Source organism: Lampris incognitus, chromosome 4 (genome assembly GCF_029633865.1).
Source record: "Lampris incognitus isolate fLamInc1 chromosome 4, fLamInc1.hap2, whole genome shotgun sequence".
In the NCBI taxonomy this organism is placed as follows: Eukaryota; Metazoa; Chordata; class Actinopteri; order Lampriformes; family Lampridae; genus Lampris; species Lampris incognitus.
The window spans coordinates 16211735-16229943 of NC_079214.1; the positions used below are offsets into that span (position 1 = coordinate 16211735).

At 42.9% G+C, this 18209-nt stretch overlaps 1 protein-coding gene across 1 annotated transcript in view; it reads left to right on the forward strand.

Moving 5' to 3' along the window:
• LOC130111349 (protein TANC1-like) overlaps positions 1-18209 on the forward strand; it is a 41198-nt gene that overhangs the window by 16833 nt on the left and 6156 nt on the right. Inside the window, exons 7-24 of the mRNA XM_056278508.1 lie at positions 218-334; positions 532-819; positions 3207-3220; positions 3287-3355; positions 6990-7221; positions 8139-8305; positions 9699-10007; positions 10204-10404; positions 10716-10819; positions 11178-11286; positions 11455-11577; positions 11687-11923; positions 12068-12277; positions 12735-12816; positions 14370-14503; positions 14614-14737; positions 14825-15000; positions 17822-17950. Of these exons, the coding sequence (XP_056134483.1) occupies positions 218-334; positions 532-819; positions 3207-3220; positions 3287-3355; positions 6990-7221; positions 8139-8305; positions 9699-10007; positions 10204-10404; positions 10716-10819; positions 11178-11286; positions 11455-11577; positions 11687-11923; positions 12068-12277; positions 12735-12816; positions 14370-14503; positions 14614-14737; positions 14825-15000; positions 17822-17950 (2825 nt within the window). The remainder of the gene's footprint in view (positions 1-217; positions 335-531; positions 820-3206; positions 3221-3286; positions 3356-6989; positions 7222-8138; positions 8306-9698; positions 10008-10203; positions 10405-10715; positions 10820-11177; positions 11287-11454; positions 11578-11686; positions 11924-12067; positions 12278-12734; positions 12817-14369; positions 14504-14613; positions 14738-14824; positions 15001-17821; positions 17951-18209) is intronic.

Sequence of the window (18209 nt, forward strand, 5' to 3'; positions counted from 1 at the left end):
AATGTGGGATTACTGTGTTTGAGAAGGTCTTTATTCTTTCTTCAGCACTCCCCAGACTCCTATTCCTCATTGGGAGCGAGGACTGGCAATGTCTCATTTCTCCATCTGTTGCATACAGCCGCAAACGAGTGGGGTCTGCGTGTCCTCACACATTTTCTGATTTGTTAAATATCTGTCTTTCTGTCTCTTCCTCTTTCTCTCTCTCCCTCCCCCACAGCAACCAGCTCCACTAGACTGGAGGATTTGAGTTATTTGGACAACCAAAGGGTGGCCGGACAAAGATGCCCCATTCGCAAACATAATACAGCAGGGCGCACGAACGATGACTCCAGAGGTACTTAAAGGGGGCAAAAGGCTGGGGGTAAATGCTCAAGGAAATCCTTGTTTGATTGCTGCACGGTGCAGTAATGCCTGAAGACTTGTGCGGAATCTGTTGTTCGGAATCGTAAGAGTTGACCTTGCACGCCGATGCTCCTCTGCACGATTGTGACGTGATCTTCCCTCTCTTTCTCTTCCTGTACCCTGGCCCAGCGAGACTGGCACCGTTCAAGCAGGCTGACATCATGCTTAAGCCGCTCTTGTTTGAGGTCCCCGGCGTCACCGCAGAGACGCCCTTTGTGGGCCGCGACTGGCTGTTCGCACGGCTGGAGGAGGTCCTGAAGAAGAATAAAAGCTGCGAGGGCCGCGGCGCAGTCATCGTGGGCAACGCGGGGTCTGGCAAGACGGCCATCGTCTGGCGGCTGGTGACACTCAGCTGCCACGGGAGGCGCTCGCCACAGGGGGGCGCCGCCTCACGTAGCCCCCGCTCCTCCCCTAAATGTAAGACTTGGGATTTTGTATAAAAAAGTGTAGAAACTAGTGCTGCACGATTAATCTAATCGCGATTGCGATGTCAGCCTGTGCAATTATATAACCGCAAAAGGCTGCGATTTGATTAAATCATAAAATCTGCGCGTGCGAACGTCTGTTTGTGCGCAGTCTGCATATCTACGCCCACAATCAAGAGACGACCAATCAGTCTCTTGGTTAGGCAGTGAAGCGCGCGCAGTCTGTGGTCACGTGACTATACGGTGTGCCGTGTGCAGACCAGCGGGACGGAAAAAATGGATACCGATGACCACGAGCAAGCTAACGCGACCTCTTATATGGCGATATTTTTGATTCAATATCAGCGACATTGAGCAGAGAGAGGTCCTGTGTAAAACATGAAAAATTAAAGTCGCTACATGTCGTGGCAACAAGACAAATTTGTTTTTGTATAAATTTGTTTATTATATCGCAAATCGCGATATTGTACACAATAATCGCGATACGATTTTTCCCCACCAATCCCTGCAGCTCTAGTAGAAACCATTTCGTGTGTGTGTGTGTGTGTGTGTGTGTGTGTGTGTGTGTGTGTGTGTGTGTGTGTGTGTGTGTGTGTGTGTGTGAATACTAAATCAGAAGTTCATCTAACCCCTGAGTATGCAAGACAAGGATGCGGTATGTTGGAGGAAGGCTCAGACGTAGACGTCTCATCTTCCAGTCTTTCTCCGCTGATGGGAACAGCAGGAGGTGGAGACTGTTTTAAGTGGCGCTGGTCATGTTCTTTTTGCAGTGAAGAAAGTGTTCCGCAGCCTCCCACACTCCTAGCTGGAATTTTTCGCACACTGTAAACACTTGAGTGCCGTCTTTTGCTGAAGGTTTGCGTTGCAGAAATAATAATGACTGTGCCACATTTAGAGTCCTGTCATGAATCAGAGATGGGCACGAGGACAGTTTTCTTGCATGCTCTCATACACTATTGCCTTTGGAGCCACATTTGTTTTCCAAAGGGGCTATTAACTGGATGTGCACAACTGAACATATGAACAACAGTTAAATATGTAGGATTATTAACACTGCAAGGTTGAAGCTTGCTAATAATTCAGCCAAATATGAAATGTTGGCAGCGGCTTCCAACCAGCTGAACGTTTCAGCTCACATCTACATGACTTCTCTAAAGTCTTTCATGTCCAAAAGTGCTGCATTTTTCTTGTCTGCTTAATCTGCCGATCTCACAAGCGAATGTGCTTTTCCCTCAACTGTTCTCTCAGTTTGTGCCCCTCTTTGATCGTGCAATTTATATAATTTGTGCACCGTTATTTAAAGTGGCACCGGGTAACTTTTGTACATTAACATATCATTAAACTGATTTTGGTGGCGTAGCGTGATGGCTGTGGCAGAACTCAAATCGCCTCACTAGGGAGCCTTGTTTTCACAATGCGTTTTGTCGCCGGCACCAAACCTCCGAGAAAATACAGGGATTACTCTACAGCACACGTAAGTATAGCAATTTTACTTTACCTCGTCTGTGAAAGCCTGCGATAGTCTTTTGTGACGTGGCTTGAAAATAAATGTGCTGTGCCATGAAGAAAAAAAATAACGCTCCTTGAACTTGCAACAGTTAAAGTAAAAGACAACCAAAAGCACCGTAATTCAAAAAAGTTACCTGATGCTGCTTTAAAAAATAATTGCATTGGGGTGTCTGGGTAGCGTAGCAGTCTATGCTGTTGCCTGCCAACACAGGGATCACCAGTTTGAATCCCCGTGTTACCTCCAGCTTGCTCGGGCATCCCTACAGACACCTGTCTGAGGGTGGGAAGCCAGATGTGGGTATTTGTCCTGTTCGCTGCACTAGCGCATCCTCTGGTCGGTTGGGGAGCCTGTTCAGGGGGGAGGGGGAACTGGGGGGAATAGCATGATCCTCCCACGCGCTACGTCCCTTGGCAAAACTCCTCACTGTCAGGTGAAAAGAAGTGGCTGGCGACGCCACATTTATCGGAGGAGGCATGTGGTAGTCTGCAGCCCTCCCCGGATCAGCGGAGGGGGTGGAGCAGTCACCGGGATGGCTCAGAAAAATAGGGTAATTGGCCAAGTATAATTGGGGACAAAAAGGGGGGGGAATCCCCCCCCAAAAAATTGCATTGCATGGTATTGCACTGTATATTTAGAGCCATCTCAAATTCTGTTTAGATTAGAGGCAAGCTGCAACACTTAACACAAAGCAGCAAAATGACTTCATATATTTATCAGTCTTGCTTGAAAGAAACACCAATTAATTGCAACGATATGAATGTTTTCCTTCACAGACTCCATTTTTGAGTTACCCCTGTTCAACCCAGGGACCTCATTTTCCTACAGTAATTGCCAGCTTTGGGCTTTTTGCTGTTGCTTCTGTCATCCAGGTGGAGATAGGCAGGCAAAAGCAGCCCCCAACCAGCCCCCTGAGTCCATTCCCCTCAACAAAGAGTCCCAGCCCAGCCAGAGTGCTCCTACTGGGGCTGCAGATCCCACCGCAGACAGAAAGGAAGCTGTCAAATGCCTGGCTGCCAAGGTAGCCCACAACACACACACACACACACACACACACACACACACACACACACACACACACACACACACACACACACACACACACACACACACACACACACGTATGCATGCGTACACACACACACACATATGGTGTGCATGTATGCACATGCACACACGTGCCTGCACACACTGTTTTGCCATTTGAGACTGATTTATCTCCGTTCTGAGAGGGCTGCTGAGAAATATACGCTTTTTAATGGAGGACAAGAAATTCACATGCAGATGGGAATTTAGCTTGTGGTTGTTTTGATAGCCTCGGGGTTTTCTTTCTTCCTTTTTCCATACCACAATGGTAAACAATACAATATGGCAACCTAAACAGTGATGCAGGGAACTGTGAATGCAGTATTTATTCCCCAAGTAGCATTTTGAAGCCAGACAAGAGGAGGTTACATCCTTACAAATAGATTACATGATTCGATTTAATTTGATTCAAGTGCCCTGCGTGTCTAAGATGCCCAGTCCTCGTGGGCTTATAAGACACTCTTTTACAGTGATTACTGGAAACAAAAGTAGACGCTCGTGGGTGTGGTACAAGTGGAAAAAACTTGTATATTAGCACAAGTATCAATGTATGCAAAGGGGGGGGGGGCAGCTGGGTAGCGTAGCGGTCTATTCCATTGCCTACCAACACGGAGATCGCCCGTTTGAATCCCCATGTTACCTCCGGCTTGGTCGGGCATCCCTACAGACACAATTGGCCGTGTCTGCGGGTGGGGAAGCCAGACATGGGTATGTTTCTTGGTCGCTGCACTAGCACCTCCTCTGGTCGGTCGGGGCACCTGTTCAGGGGGGAGGGGGAACTGGGGGGGATAGCGTGATCCTCCCACGCAATACGTCCCCCTGGCGAAGTTCCTCACTGTCAGGTGAAAAGAAGCGGCTGGCGACTCCACATGTATCGGAGGAGGCATGTGGTAGTCTGCAGCCCTCCCCGGATTGGCAGAGGGGGTAGAGCAGTGACCGGGACGGGCTCAGAAGAGTGGGGTAATTGGCCGGATACAATTGGGGAGAAAAAAAATATCAATGTACACAGACAGTACGTATCCATACCAAGATGAGTATATCCAAAACCTCACTCATGGCCATACTCCTCCAAATACACTGTATCTTTCAAACAAACAGATTGTTTGAAAGATACAATGTATCTTTCAAAGATACTTTGTATCTTTCAAATTGAATTGAAGCCAACTTCTCCTTGGCTTCAATTCCCAATGATATCACATACCTCTATAAATCCTGAGGATTTAGAAATGGTGTTATCTATGCATTATTCCTAATATTCCTCCATCATTTATTATGTGATGATATCCAGGGAATCGATACATATATGTACATATGCAGTCATTATACTGACACAGTGGCTGTTTTACACATTATAATATGAATGTAAGAAATTCATTACAATACTGTGAGTTGTTTGTCCTGTTAATGAGTATAAAACATTTTGCCTTCTCCGCCACGATCTTACTATAAAACCTGGCTAAGATGAAAAATTCTCCCTTGTAGCACCATCTTAACATATTCTCGTCGCGTTAAATGGTTCGGGGGTTGTTTTTTTTTTTTGCTTATTTATTTTTAAAACATGGGTTCCCTTGAGTCGCTGTATCTCTAGTGCAATGAAATACAAAATGAAATGCATTTTCAATATCTCATAAATCTCAAAGTGGTGCATAGATATTGCTCCTCAGACATACCCTTAAATCTGCCAAACTCAGCTGCCAAACGGCAAGGCACCGGTTCTGAGCTATGCTCATGAAGACATTTTGCTTCTTTGCAAGTTGCAGGTGGTGTCAGTCTCTGTTGAGTAGTGCGGTTTCGTGTGAACGCTGGTTCTAAGAGTCGTCTTACTGCAAATTCCTGTTGCCTGCTGCTCTGCATGCCTCAATAACGACCTCAGCTTCATCCTGCAATGCATGCTATTGCTGAAGACGTGCTGAATATCTGAAATGGTAAATACAGAAAACGGTTTCCTTCGACCATGGATGGATAACAAGGCTTTATCCCAGATGAAAAAGTGTTTGATCGGTTTCTCCCCAGGCATTCAGACTGAACAGTGATAGTGTACTGTCTTTCCACAGGTTTGTTTTACAACACCTCATACGGCCTTGCGTGGCCGATGAGGAAGCAAACTTGCATACGGCGGAAAAAAAAAATCACGCGGCTCAGTTTTGAACAAGAGTTGCTTTTCCTTGAAGTCCTCCAAACCCCTAAGGCATAGAATAAAATTGGGCATACTCCTGCATTACAGAAGCTGCAAATAGCATAAAAATCCCAATTTATACTTTCATTCTGTTTATCACGGAGCCGGGCGCTCTCCCAGCTCAATCAGCTAATAAATTCATATTAATTAATGAGTTTCCTCATTGTCTATTGCTAATCTCCGTTTCTTGCACTACCACCACCTCATTCGCTCGCTCAACACAGACTAACACGCAGTATTTCCTGTAGGTTACTCTTAAATTCAGCAAATAAAACAATATCGTCAAAAGAATATTAAAGATTATATAATTTGTCATCCTTTGTCATCCGTCCTGACTCCTAAATTGGCCTGAATTATTTAATTTCTTGCACCAAATCATTTACATAAAGGGCAAACGGAGTGGGAGAGAGCACATTTCCATGCTTTGAACCTCAGATAGGGAGCAAATGTGCGTACAAACTTCCTCGAAAAATTGTGTCCGTCAATTCGGAGACGCGGAGGATTTTGGAGCCGCGGTACTTTCTCATCTCTCTTCAGGCTCCTGTCGAACATGCTGCTGATTGCGTCACGTATTGATGTGACATGGGAAGGCTTCTAAATTTACTAACTTGGCCTCAATAACAGTTTCCATGGGAACTAGTCAGAATACTTGTGATAAATGCTGTTTGTTTAGAAGTGAAATCGTCAATAACGCCACATGTGGACATCTCGTTCCATCATAGTAACCGGCTCAGATATGAACCATATAAAGCTGTGCACGGAAACTGATGAAGATGGCTATTTTCTCCTCTTTAATACAGTACAGTTTATAAATTGACCCCTAATGTGCGTCTGGTAAGACAAATTATTGGAGTCATCTCCAAGGAGCCAGTTGTCCTTTTTCTCATCCTTCATTTTATGCTTTTGTTCAGTTTAGCTGTGGATACTCTTGCACTGAAAAAAAGCCTGCTTATTTTTAAAATGGCATCTCGGACCTCATCCCTCAGACTTTTGCTTACCTTCCAATCGATTGCTGATTAAACCAAGTAAACCGGTTATTGATGTGACTGTCTCTGTGTAGGGAATAGTACGCGGTAGGGTGTGAAGCTGAATTAAGAGCCCCCTCATTGAGCTTCATATGTAGAAAATAGGTTATGACTCAGCTCTCTGTGTGATTGCTGAGTAGTCTTCTATGAGCAATGCACAGTTATATATTTGTCTTATTGTATTTCACAGTCATTCATGCTAACATTTTGATGAGGTCGTTCTCACACTTTTATGTTTCCTCCTCCATCCCTATGCATTTATACCTCTTTATTGCTCTCTCTCTCTCTCTCTCTCTCTCTCTCTCTCTCTCTCTCTCTCTCTCTCTCTCTCTCTCTCTCTCTCTCTCTCTCTCTCTCTCTCTCTTTAGGTCGTAGCCTACCATTTCTGTCAGGCTGATAACACCTACACCTGCCTAGTGCCCGAATTTGTCCATAGTGTCGCCGCCCTGCTGGCCAGAGCACCACAGCTCACCCCCTACAGAGAGCTGCTGGTGCAAGAACTTCATCTACAGAACACACTCAGTCTGCGCTCCTGTGTCCAAGACCCCATCTCGGCCTTCCGCAAGGGTATCCTAGAGCCCCTCGGCAGACTACGCAAGGGTAATAAACTCTCACTTACGCACACATTCAAAAATACACGTTCGGTTAAAAACCTTCCAAATTTCAAATGGTATCAGTTTCATGGTAGAAAACTGTCGGCGCTCCTTGCCTTGCAATTACGGAGGCTGCTGCTCTCTCCTGTGTGAAATGGCATATTACCAGCTAAATAAACGATTTTTCCAGTTAATGTCAATGATTTGAAACGCTAATGACTAAAACAGATGTCAGGTCATTTACATAAGGAAATGATGAGTGTTATTTTTGCCCTAGTGAGTCATCGGCATCCCATAGGGTTTCAAGGTCACAAACTACTCCTGAGAGAATGTTGCAGGGTTGTCTGTTAGCCCCCTGTCTCGCTCTCCACTCAGTCAGCCCGATCAATGTGTCATAATGGCTGAGGCCACAACACTCTGAGCAGAGAAGTGTGTGTCAACTCCATCTCTATTAAGTGAGTTAGAATAAATGAAGAGCTGTTGTGTCGGAATATATGAGCCCTTACAGGCTCGCAGGGATGCATCGGCAGCCTTGATGATGTGAAATGTGATGAATATGTCCTAGGTTTTTTCTGTTTGTACCCAATGCCCTATAATGGCACCCCGCTACTTTTATGAGAATCAATATCAGAGAAGGGCTGCTGCTCTTCTCAAGATAAAAAAGGTCATCTGTTAGAAAATTGAACAGCTCCCACTTTAATCTCCAAGAGATATATCCTAAAACTGCAATACTATCTCTCTTTTGTTATTCATCACTTCAGAGACTTGTCTTCATTGAGCTGCTTTAATGTATCTGGGTTTCTACTTTGCTCTCTCTCGCTCTCTCTCTCTCTCTCATCTCTGTCTCTCACATCTCTCACACTCTCTCTGTTGCTCTCTCTGTCTCTCTCTCGTCTCGCTCTCCCTCTTTGTCTCTCTGCATAGAGAGGAAGCTACCAGACGAAGACTACGTCATTTTGGTCGACAGTCTCAATGAAGCAGAGTTCCACAAACCCGACTATGGAGACACCATTGCCACCTTTATCACCAAGATCATGTCCAAGTTTCCCTTCTGGCTCAAGATGGTGGTCACAGTTAGGACGGGCCTGGTGGTGAGAGCATCTACAGTATATCCCAGCATTTCATTTATATTCATGCTGCCACACAGCTTTGTGCAGTCATATCTTGCTTGATACTGCTTGCACTCCCAGGGTAGCAAGACATAATGGTTTAACTGGTGCGGCAGAGCTGGTATGGATATTGGCACCAATACCGCCTCTTAGTCTGATCCAGGCTGCTTTGGTACTCGCCTCTTTCAGTCCAGTTGGTAATCTCACTGAGCGTAGGACACATCTGCCGAATGCCAGGGCCAAACCTTCAAATGCAGCCTCTGGATTACACCCCGAATAGCTGGTAATACTACTGGGAGCCTGTCTGAAGTCTGGAGCCTGACTGCCTGCCACCCAGTTGCATAAGAGGGTTGGTGCTGTGGGACAGACACCACGCAGCACAGTCTGCGTCCATTCCTTTTTTTTTTTACTTGTCAGTTTAGCAAGAGGTGTAAGTTCAGCAAGAATATAGGAGCTCAGATGTGAAAAATTCAAAGTTAAGGATCCTTGTTATAAAGTCATCAACACCCTGCTGCGATGAATATTCACCGCTCATACTAGTTGTTTTATTCACCCTCACTGGACCATTCACAGGAAGAACTATTATTCAATGATGACTTTGTTCTCACACAGCCTAGTGAAAACTATAAAGGGGTTAAATTGCAGCACATTCCATGACCTCAAATGAATCGCTTGAAGCGGAACAGAAATTAACTCCCAATAATGTGGGGTTTTGTTTTTTTTACTCATCAGAGCAGGTTTAGACCGGTATTGTGCAGTTGGTGATGGTGAGAGAGGAGATGGGACATGAATCTGAGAGAAACCTGTGGGCAATGTTGGTGCTTGAGTCACTGTCACACTCTTTACTGTACTGTATTCTATGGCCCCGTATGAGTCAGGGGAGAAGGAAACTGAGGATGGATGCTGCGTTTGGTGTTCATAATTTTCCTTAGTCATTGCACCAGAGACACTGTGTTAAATATTCTGTCCCCCTATCCCCTTAATAATAAAGTGTGTGTGTGTGTGTGTGTGTGTGTGTGTGTGTGTGTGTGTGTGTGTGTGTGTGTGTGTGTGTGTGTGTGTGTGTGTGTGCGTGTGTGCGTGCGTGTGCGTGTGGGTGTGTGTGTGTGTGTGTGGGTGGGTGAGAGGAATGGTCAGTGTTATCTTTCCCTCCAGTAACAGTGTTACAGGCTTCTCTAGAATTTGGTACTACTGTCTCATTGACTCCTTATTTAGCTTTCCTCCACTGTCGGGCTAACATGCACTCGAACAAGCCCTCTAATCAGCATCTATTCCTCCATAAGTTCCAAGAGGTTGCTTTGCATGGCACCAAATACTTCGGCTTTTGCAGAGGGATTTCTGTCATCCATAATTTGTCTGTCTTATCCTCCTCCAGGAAATCACCACTCCTCTACCCTTTTCCGGCATTTCTCTGGACATCCTACCCGACAGCAGTGATCTGGGAGCTGATCTCAGTGACTACATCCAGCACCGAGTTAGCAGCAGCCCCCAGGTCGCCGCTAATGTCACTACACCAACAGGTTCTGCCCCCGACCCGCTGCTCCTCAGCAAGTTTAGCAGTCACCTGTGCACCCGCAGCCACGGCTCCATTCTCTACCTACAGCTGATCCTGGACCTGTTCCATAAGGGTCATCTGACAATTAAAGGAGGGAACTACTTGGTGGTACCTGTCTCCCTGTCAGAGGTCAGCCTGTCTCACTGGACATCGGCGTCCCACTAGAATCAATTTTAAATCCCGGGGAAATGTATTCAAAATATAATTTATGTTACATCCTGTTTGCATGTATACTTTGCCACATATGAGGCAGAAAATCCATCGCAATACATTTGTGGTACGGCTTTCTGTTCAAATTGCGTTTACTTGTGTTAATTCCCGCTAGGTGTACCTGCTGATGTGCCGCGTGAGCGTCCCAGATGGAGAGGTCTTTGAACGGGTACTGCCAGTGCTAAACGTGGCGCTGGCATCTCTGCACCCACTGACCGATGAACAAATGTTCAGGGCGCAGAATGCGGGCAGCGTGAAAGGGGAGATGGAATGGGAGGATTTTCAGCAGAGACTGGACAGCTTGTCCAGATTCATGGTGAGGCTTTTGGCACAAGGGTGCCAAGTGGAGCTGAGCGATTCGGGCTTTTGTTTGAAAAATAAGAGAGGCAATTGTCTGGCCCTAGTTGCCAAAATGTGCATTTGTTTCGTTATTAAAAAAGAATGCTGGGGATCTGGGTAGCATAGCAGTCTATTCCGTTGCCTACCAACATGGGGATGGCCGGTTCAAATCCCTGTGTTACCTCCGGCTTGGTCGGGCGTCCCTACAGACACAATTGGCCGAAATGCTGTCACTTAATTTGTCTTTCTGCCTTTTCAGAATTTTCCTTTTTCCAATTCGTTTTGCAGGTGAGACGCAGGGACGGCACACGCATGCTGTGTCACCCCTCCTTCAGAGAGTGGCTGGTGTGGAGGGCAGATGGAGAGAGCAACGACTTCCTCTGCGATCCCAGGTGAGTCTGCAAAAAATTCGAAGGTCGTACAGCCTCATAGCAGCCAGCGGTTTGCCCACACATGCACTGTATCAGTCAGTTGTGAATACCGAGAACAATCATCAAATTCTTCTCAATATGGATCCTCTGAGAGGTTTGAGTTAGACTAAAGTTCCTTTGGGTGCACGTATGCTAATTCAAATGAGAAAGCCTCTGTTAATGAGCTGATTATGACTGTAAGTGTCAGTGTGTGTCTTTACCTGTGTGTGTGTGTGTGCGCGTGTGTGTGTGTGTGTGTGTGTGTGTGTGTGTGTGTGTGTGTGTGTGTGTGCGCGTGTGTGTGCGTGCGTGCGTGCATGTTTATATGTGCATGTTCCAGGAGTGGCCATGCTCTCCTGGCCTTTATGTTCTCGAGGCAGGAGGGGAAGCTGAACCGACAGCAGACCATGGAGCTGGGACATCACATCCTCAAAGCCCACATATTCAAGGTAACACAAACTGTGTACTCAGTGACCATGACTTTATTAGAGCTTTAGGATGTTGTGTACTGCAGGTTTTGTGAGTGGAGTTGACTACCATCTTCACACATTAATCTCTCTCTCTCTCTCTCTCTCTCTCTCTGTCTCTCTCTCTCTCTCTTGCTCCCTCTCCCCAAGGGTTTGAGTAAGAGGACAGGAGTATCCTCCAGTGTTCTGCAAGCCTTGTGGGTGAACTGCAGCACAGACAGTTTGTCTGCTGCGCTGGCTTCTCTTAGAAACCTCTACACACCTAACATCAAGGTCTCACACATGTTTTCTACATAAAAAATAAATTCGTGGAAATGTGTGCTTGTTCATAGACATGCATGTTGACAAACTTTTATCCCATTCACTCTCATTGACCTCACAGGTGAGTCGTTTGCTGATGCTAGGTGGTGCTAGTGTGACCTGGTGTACGGAGGTGCTAGGCCATTCCCCCATCCTGGGGGTTCATGCTCACCTGGGACACTTGGAGATGGTGGCTTTGTTAATTGAAATGGGAGCCCCTGTAGATGGGGCCACTGACAGCGGCATGACACCTCTCTGTCTGGCCGCTGCTGCCGGACATGCTGACCTAGTCAGCCTGCTCTGCAAGAAAGGAGCCAAGGTCAGTGTGGGGATCCAGTTCTGTGCAAGGAGTCATAAGGGTGGTTAATGTGCATGTGGTGGATGTGAATATAGTATTTTTTTTGCATGGATTAATCAATTAAAATATGCTAAAATTGTCTTATTGTGTGCTACCATGTGCCAGATGAGCCATATTGACAAGAATGGTCAGTGTCCTCTGGTCCATGCTGGGCTGAGGGGCCACACAGAAATCATCAACATCTTGTTGGGCCAAGAATGGGGACCTGAGAATCCCACTGACCCTCAGCACCAAACCTGCACCCAGACTGAGGCCGGGAAGAGCCAGGTGGTACAGCAGACTCTCACAGCTGCCTGTAGTGTGGGAAACATGCAGGTAGAGTATCATATTATGGTCCTAATGATCATGATGTTTATTTAACATCGTTATGAGAGGAGGACTTACTGACTGTGGTACCCATCCAGCTCTGTGTATTCTCCACGACCAGCCTGCTGCTTTTAGAATAGAATAGAACTTTATTTGTCAGTGTACAAGTACAACGAAATTTGAAAGTGCAGTTCTTATCAGTGCAAAGATCAATATAAAAAGAATTAAAAACATAAAACACACACACATTCATTTCTACATTCTACTGGACACCAACATATTGCACAAAAAGTCAGGAATCAAGACTTAGCAGCATTTAGTGCGGTTATGGCTCGGGGATAGAAGCTTTCCAGTTAGCTCTGAAATTCAGGGGCTTTCCTGCTGTTTGGCCAGAAAATAGCTGTTAGGATTGCTGAGGGACGCAGAAGAAAAAACACAGAAGACTGCATGTTGGGTTTTCCTGCAGGTGGTGCAGAGTTTGCTGGAGCTGAATGATGAACAGCTGGCTGTGCAGATGGACATTCATGACTCTCTCTGGGGAGAAACAGGTGCGTTTCCCATATCAGTCATATAATTTTAGCTCTCTCACCTCTTTCTGTCCTTGTATTTCAATCTAGTGATGCCCAAGGGCATTCTGGTTTATATTTTGGGTGTTATCTATGCTAAATTGATTTGAATATGAAACACAAATGACATCCTGTTTACAGATGTACAGGAAGTGCATCAGGTAGAGCCACCGCACAGGTTTTATATTATTACCCTTCTGACCAGATTAGTGTTGTGATTTGGGGATGCTCTGATTTCTATCAAATGGTTGATTAGATTGTAAATTGTTTATCATTTTACATATTGCATCCATCATTGACCATAGTATGTACACGTATATTTAAGTGTCCAAAAAGCAGTGGCTATTAGATTGTGATACCTTTGCAACCATGACAGGCTGTAACGCTACTCTCGGGATTCTGTTAGACCCATTTTCTAAAAGCATTTTGGACAAAGCCTGGCCTCCTCCAGGTACCTCCATTAGAGTGAAATGCAATTACAGATTTCCACACTGGTTTGAAAGGGGGAGGACGCGAGCTTAAAATACCATGTGAAACTAAACTTGCACATTTCATGTTGTCAGTCTTTGCTTTTATTTCTACCATATGCATACATATGCTGTACCACAAAATATGATTCCAAAATCCAATTTCAGGTGTCCAATCCCATTTGCAGTTAAGTTTATGGTTAATTGCAAGGTAGATCTTGGCAAGGATTATGAAAAGATTCAAAACATATATTTAAAAGCTCAGCCTCCCCAAGCATATCATTTTTATAGGCTGAAGCCATCTTGAGAAGACACAGTACTACCTCGTTGGTTCTTTTCCTGCTTAACAAGTACCCCTATGGGGCATATAATGAACATCTCCTGACAGGGGTGAAATAGATGTGATGTAAGCGTAGTCACACATTCTATAGGAACAGTGCCATCCCTAACCCTATTACTATCTTGTGGAGCTATATAAGGTCAACAAAAAATAATTTCATCATGATAAGAGAATTCTTTCTTTCTTTCTTTCTTTCTTTCTTTCTTTCTTTCTTTCTTTCTTTCTTTCTTTCTTTCTTTCTTTCTTTCTTTCTTTCTTTCTTTCTTTCTTTCTTTCTTTTTCTTTCTTTTTTTATCTAGCATGTCCAGAATTTCTGTTCACTGTTGATTTGTTTGCTTATGGGTATGTTGGCACCATTCGATCCATGTCATTTATTATGAATTGTACCTGGAGGGTACCTGCATGGCTTTTTTTTCAGCCACTAAACTAGCAGCAGGACTGAAAACAAGAACAGCATACATAAAAATAAATAACTAAACATATACAGCAACCTGCAGGAGTCTAGATTTTCATTTTAAATTGGAGAGAAAAAAACAACAACATTTGCCTCACTGGCACATGTTAATATAATTCAACAAATCGTTTGTGCATAGTGTGAATTGTTACCGAACCAGTGGATTGAATTGGATTGAGGAATAGCAGCAGCCCGACCCCTTCTTCTTCTAAACATGTCAATGATGTATTCTTCTCCACCTCATCCTCACATCCACATCACCGTGCACTCCCAGCGCTGAGCGCAGCAGCGGGGAGGGGGAGGTTTGAGTTGTGCGTATTCCTCCTGGAGCGGGGCGCAGGCCCGGAGCTACCCAATCGAAGGGGAATGGTCCCACTACTCACCGCCGCTAAACACGGACATGCACAGGTGAGGAAGCCGTGTTATCTTTCTATTATTTTATCTTGTTCTGCTCTAAATAACGCGGAGCCGCACTCATCCTATCATGCTCCTGGTTTGCCTCCCTCTCTGTGCCTCAGGTGGCAGAGTTGCTGCTGAAGCACGGTGCAAATGTGAACGTGAGTGACAAGCAGGGTCGCACCGCGCTGATGCTGGCTTCCACCGAGGGCCACCTGAGCACTGTCGAGCTGCTGCTGTCAAAGGGTGAGAGTTCACTGGCCCCACTAGGCTGTGACAAAAGGATGCACGTAAGATAAATAAACCATATCTTTTTGTTGCCCGTGGTCCCAGGTGCCTCTGTATCCTCCACGGATCAAGAAGGACTGACTGCGCTTGGCTGGGCCTGTCTGAAAAGCCAGAAGAGTGTGGTGCAACTTTTGGTGGAGCGAGGGGCAGATGTGGACCAAGCAGACAGACAAGGGCGGACTCCTCTCGATCTGGCTGCTCTCAATGGGGACGCAGAAACAGTGGGTTATAGTCTATTTTGTGGGATGTAACATCATGCTGGAATTCTTATGTTGGATGAATGGATGGAAAGACGGATGGATGATGGACAGATTAGTAACACTTTATTTGTCATTTTACTTCATGTACTTGTGTACATGAAATGAAATATCATTCCCCCCAGCCCACAGCAGTGCAACACAAAGACAAAAACACATATCCAAAAACTACAAGAACACATATATCCAAACTAAACACATAAGTCCAAACTAAGAACACATATATCTAAACTATATCAAAACTAAGAACACATATCAAAACTAAGATCTAAACTATATCCAAAATAAGAACACATATATCAAAACTAAGAATACATGTATATCCAAACGAAGAACACATGTATCCAAACTAAGAACACTAATAGCCAAACTAAACACATATATCCAAACTAAGAACACATGTATCAAAACTAAACACATATATCCAAACTATGAACACATGTATCCAAATTAAACACATATATCCAAACTAAGAACACATATATCCAAACTATGAACACATATATCCAAACTAAACTCATATATCCAAACTAAGAACACATATATCCAAACTAAACACATATATCCAAACTATGAACACATATATCCAAACTATGAACACATATATCCAAACTAAGAACACATATATCCAAACTAAACACATATATCCAAACTATGAACACATATATCCAAACTATGAACACATATATCCAAACTGAACACATATATCCAAACTAAGAACACATATATCTAAACTATATCCAAACTAAGAACACATATATCCAAACTAAGAACACATATATCTAAACTAAGAACACATATATCCAAACTAAACACATATATCCAAACTAAGAACACATATATCCAAACTATGAACACATATATCTAAACTAAGAACACATATATCTAAACTATATCAAAACTAAGAACACATATATCCAAACTAAGATCTAAACTGTATCCAAAATAAGAACACATATATCAAAACTAAGAATACATATATCCAAACTAAGAACACATGTATCCAAACTAAGAACACTAATAGCCAAACTAAACACATATATCCAAACTAAGAACACATGTATCAAAACTAAACACATATATCCAAACTAAGAACACATGTATCCAAACTAAACACATATATCCAAACTAAGAACACATATATCCAAACTATGAACACATATATCCAAACTAAACACATATATCCAAACTAAGAGCACATATATCCAAACTAAACACATATATCCAAACTATGAACACATATATCCAAACTATGAACACATATATCCAAACTGAACACATATATCCAAACTAAGAACACATATATCTAAACTATATCCAAACTAAGAACACATATATCCAAACTAAGAACACATATATCTAAACTAAGAACACATACATCCAAACTAAACACATATATCCAAACTAAGAACACATATATCCAAACTATGAACACATATATCTAAACTAAGAACACATATATCCAAACTAAGAACACATATATCCAAACTAAGAACACATATATCTAAAACTATCAAACTAAGAACACATATCAAAACTAAAAATGCATATATCTAAACTATATCAAAACTAAACACATATATCCAAACTAAGAACACATATGTATATCCAAACTAAAAACACATATATCTAAACTATATCCAAACTAAGAACACATATATCAAAACTAAGAACGCATATATCTAAACTATATCAAAACTAAGAACACATATATCCAAACTATGAACACATATATCCAAACTAAGAACACATATATCCAAACTAAGAACACATATATCTAAAACTATCAAACTAAGAACACATATCAAAACTAAAAATGCATATATCTAAACTATATCAAAACTAAACACATATATCCAAACTAAGAACACATATGTATATCCAAACTAAAAACACATATATCTTAACTATATCCAAACTAAGAACACATATATCAAAACTAAGAACGCATATATCTAAACTATATCAAAACTAAGAACACATATATCCAAACTAAGAACACATATATCCAAACTAAACACATATATCCAAACTAAGAACACATATATCCAAACTAAGAACACATATATCCAAACTATGAACACATATATCTAAACTAAACACATATATCCAAACTATGAACACATATATCCAAACTAAGAACACATATATCCAAACTAAGAACACATATATCTAAACTATATCCAAACTAAGAACACATATATCCAAACTAAGAACACATATATCTAAAATAAGAACACATATATCCAAACTAAGAACACATATCCAAATAAGAACACATATATCTAAACTATATCCAAACTAAGAACACATATATCAAAACTAAGAACGCATATATCTAAACTATATCAAAACTAAACACATAATTCCAAACTAAGAACACATATATATATCCAAACTAAAAACATATATCTAAACTATATCCAAACTAAGAACACATATATCAAAACTAAGAACGCATATATCTAAACTATATCAAAACTAAGAACACATATATCCAAACTATGAACACATATATCCAAACTAAACACATATAACCAAACTAAGAACACATATTCAAACAAATATCATAGATGGGCTTATGAATGGACAGATAGATGAGAGATGGATGCATAGATGATTGATGGATGGATGGACAGACAGATGGATGCATAGATGTACAGAAGGCCGGATGGTCAGACAGACAGACGTATGGATAATAATAGACACATACAGTGTGTTTCTCCACCCTAAAAGAGGAAAACAAAAAACGCTGCAAATCTGCTGTTATCCTGCATGTGTGTAGGTGCATTACTTGGTGGGTCATGGGGCAGTGCTGGAGCAGGCTGATAGCAGTGATAGCAGAGCTTCAGACCAGACTTCAGGCTGTCAGAACCCTGCTCTTGTGGCCTCGCTGCTGAAGAAAGGATCCAAGATGGGTACATGCAACATACACTAAGCGCGCCTTTATGTTTGCATGTTAATCAGTGCATCTCGGTCGACATTAGCAACATGAGAAAACCCTTGCTTTGAGAAGAGAGTATACTCGGCTCTCCTCTTATTACTTTTGTCCTTGGCTAAGAGTTTAGCCCATGGGTTTCATTTTTCTCTGCTCCTCCGCAGCTTATGAATATAAAAGAATTGTCTGTTTTACTTCTGTGGCTTGTATGAGTTGCCAATATGTAATATCTGCA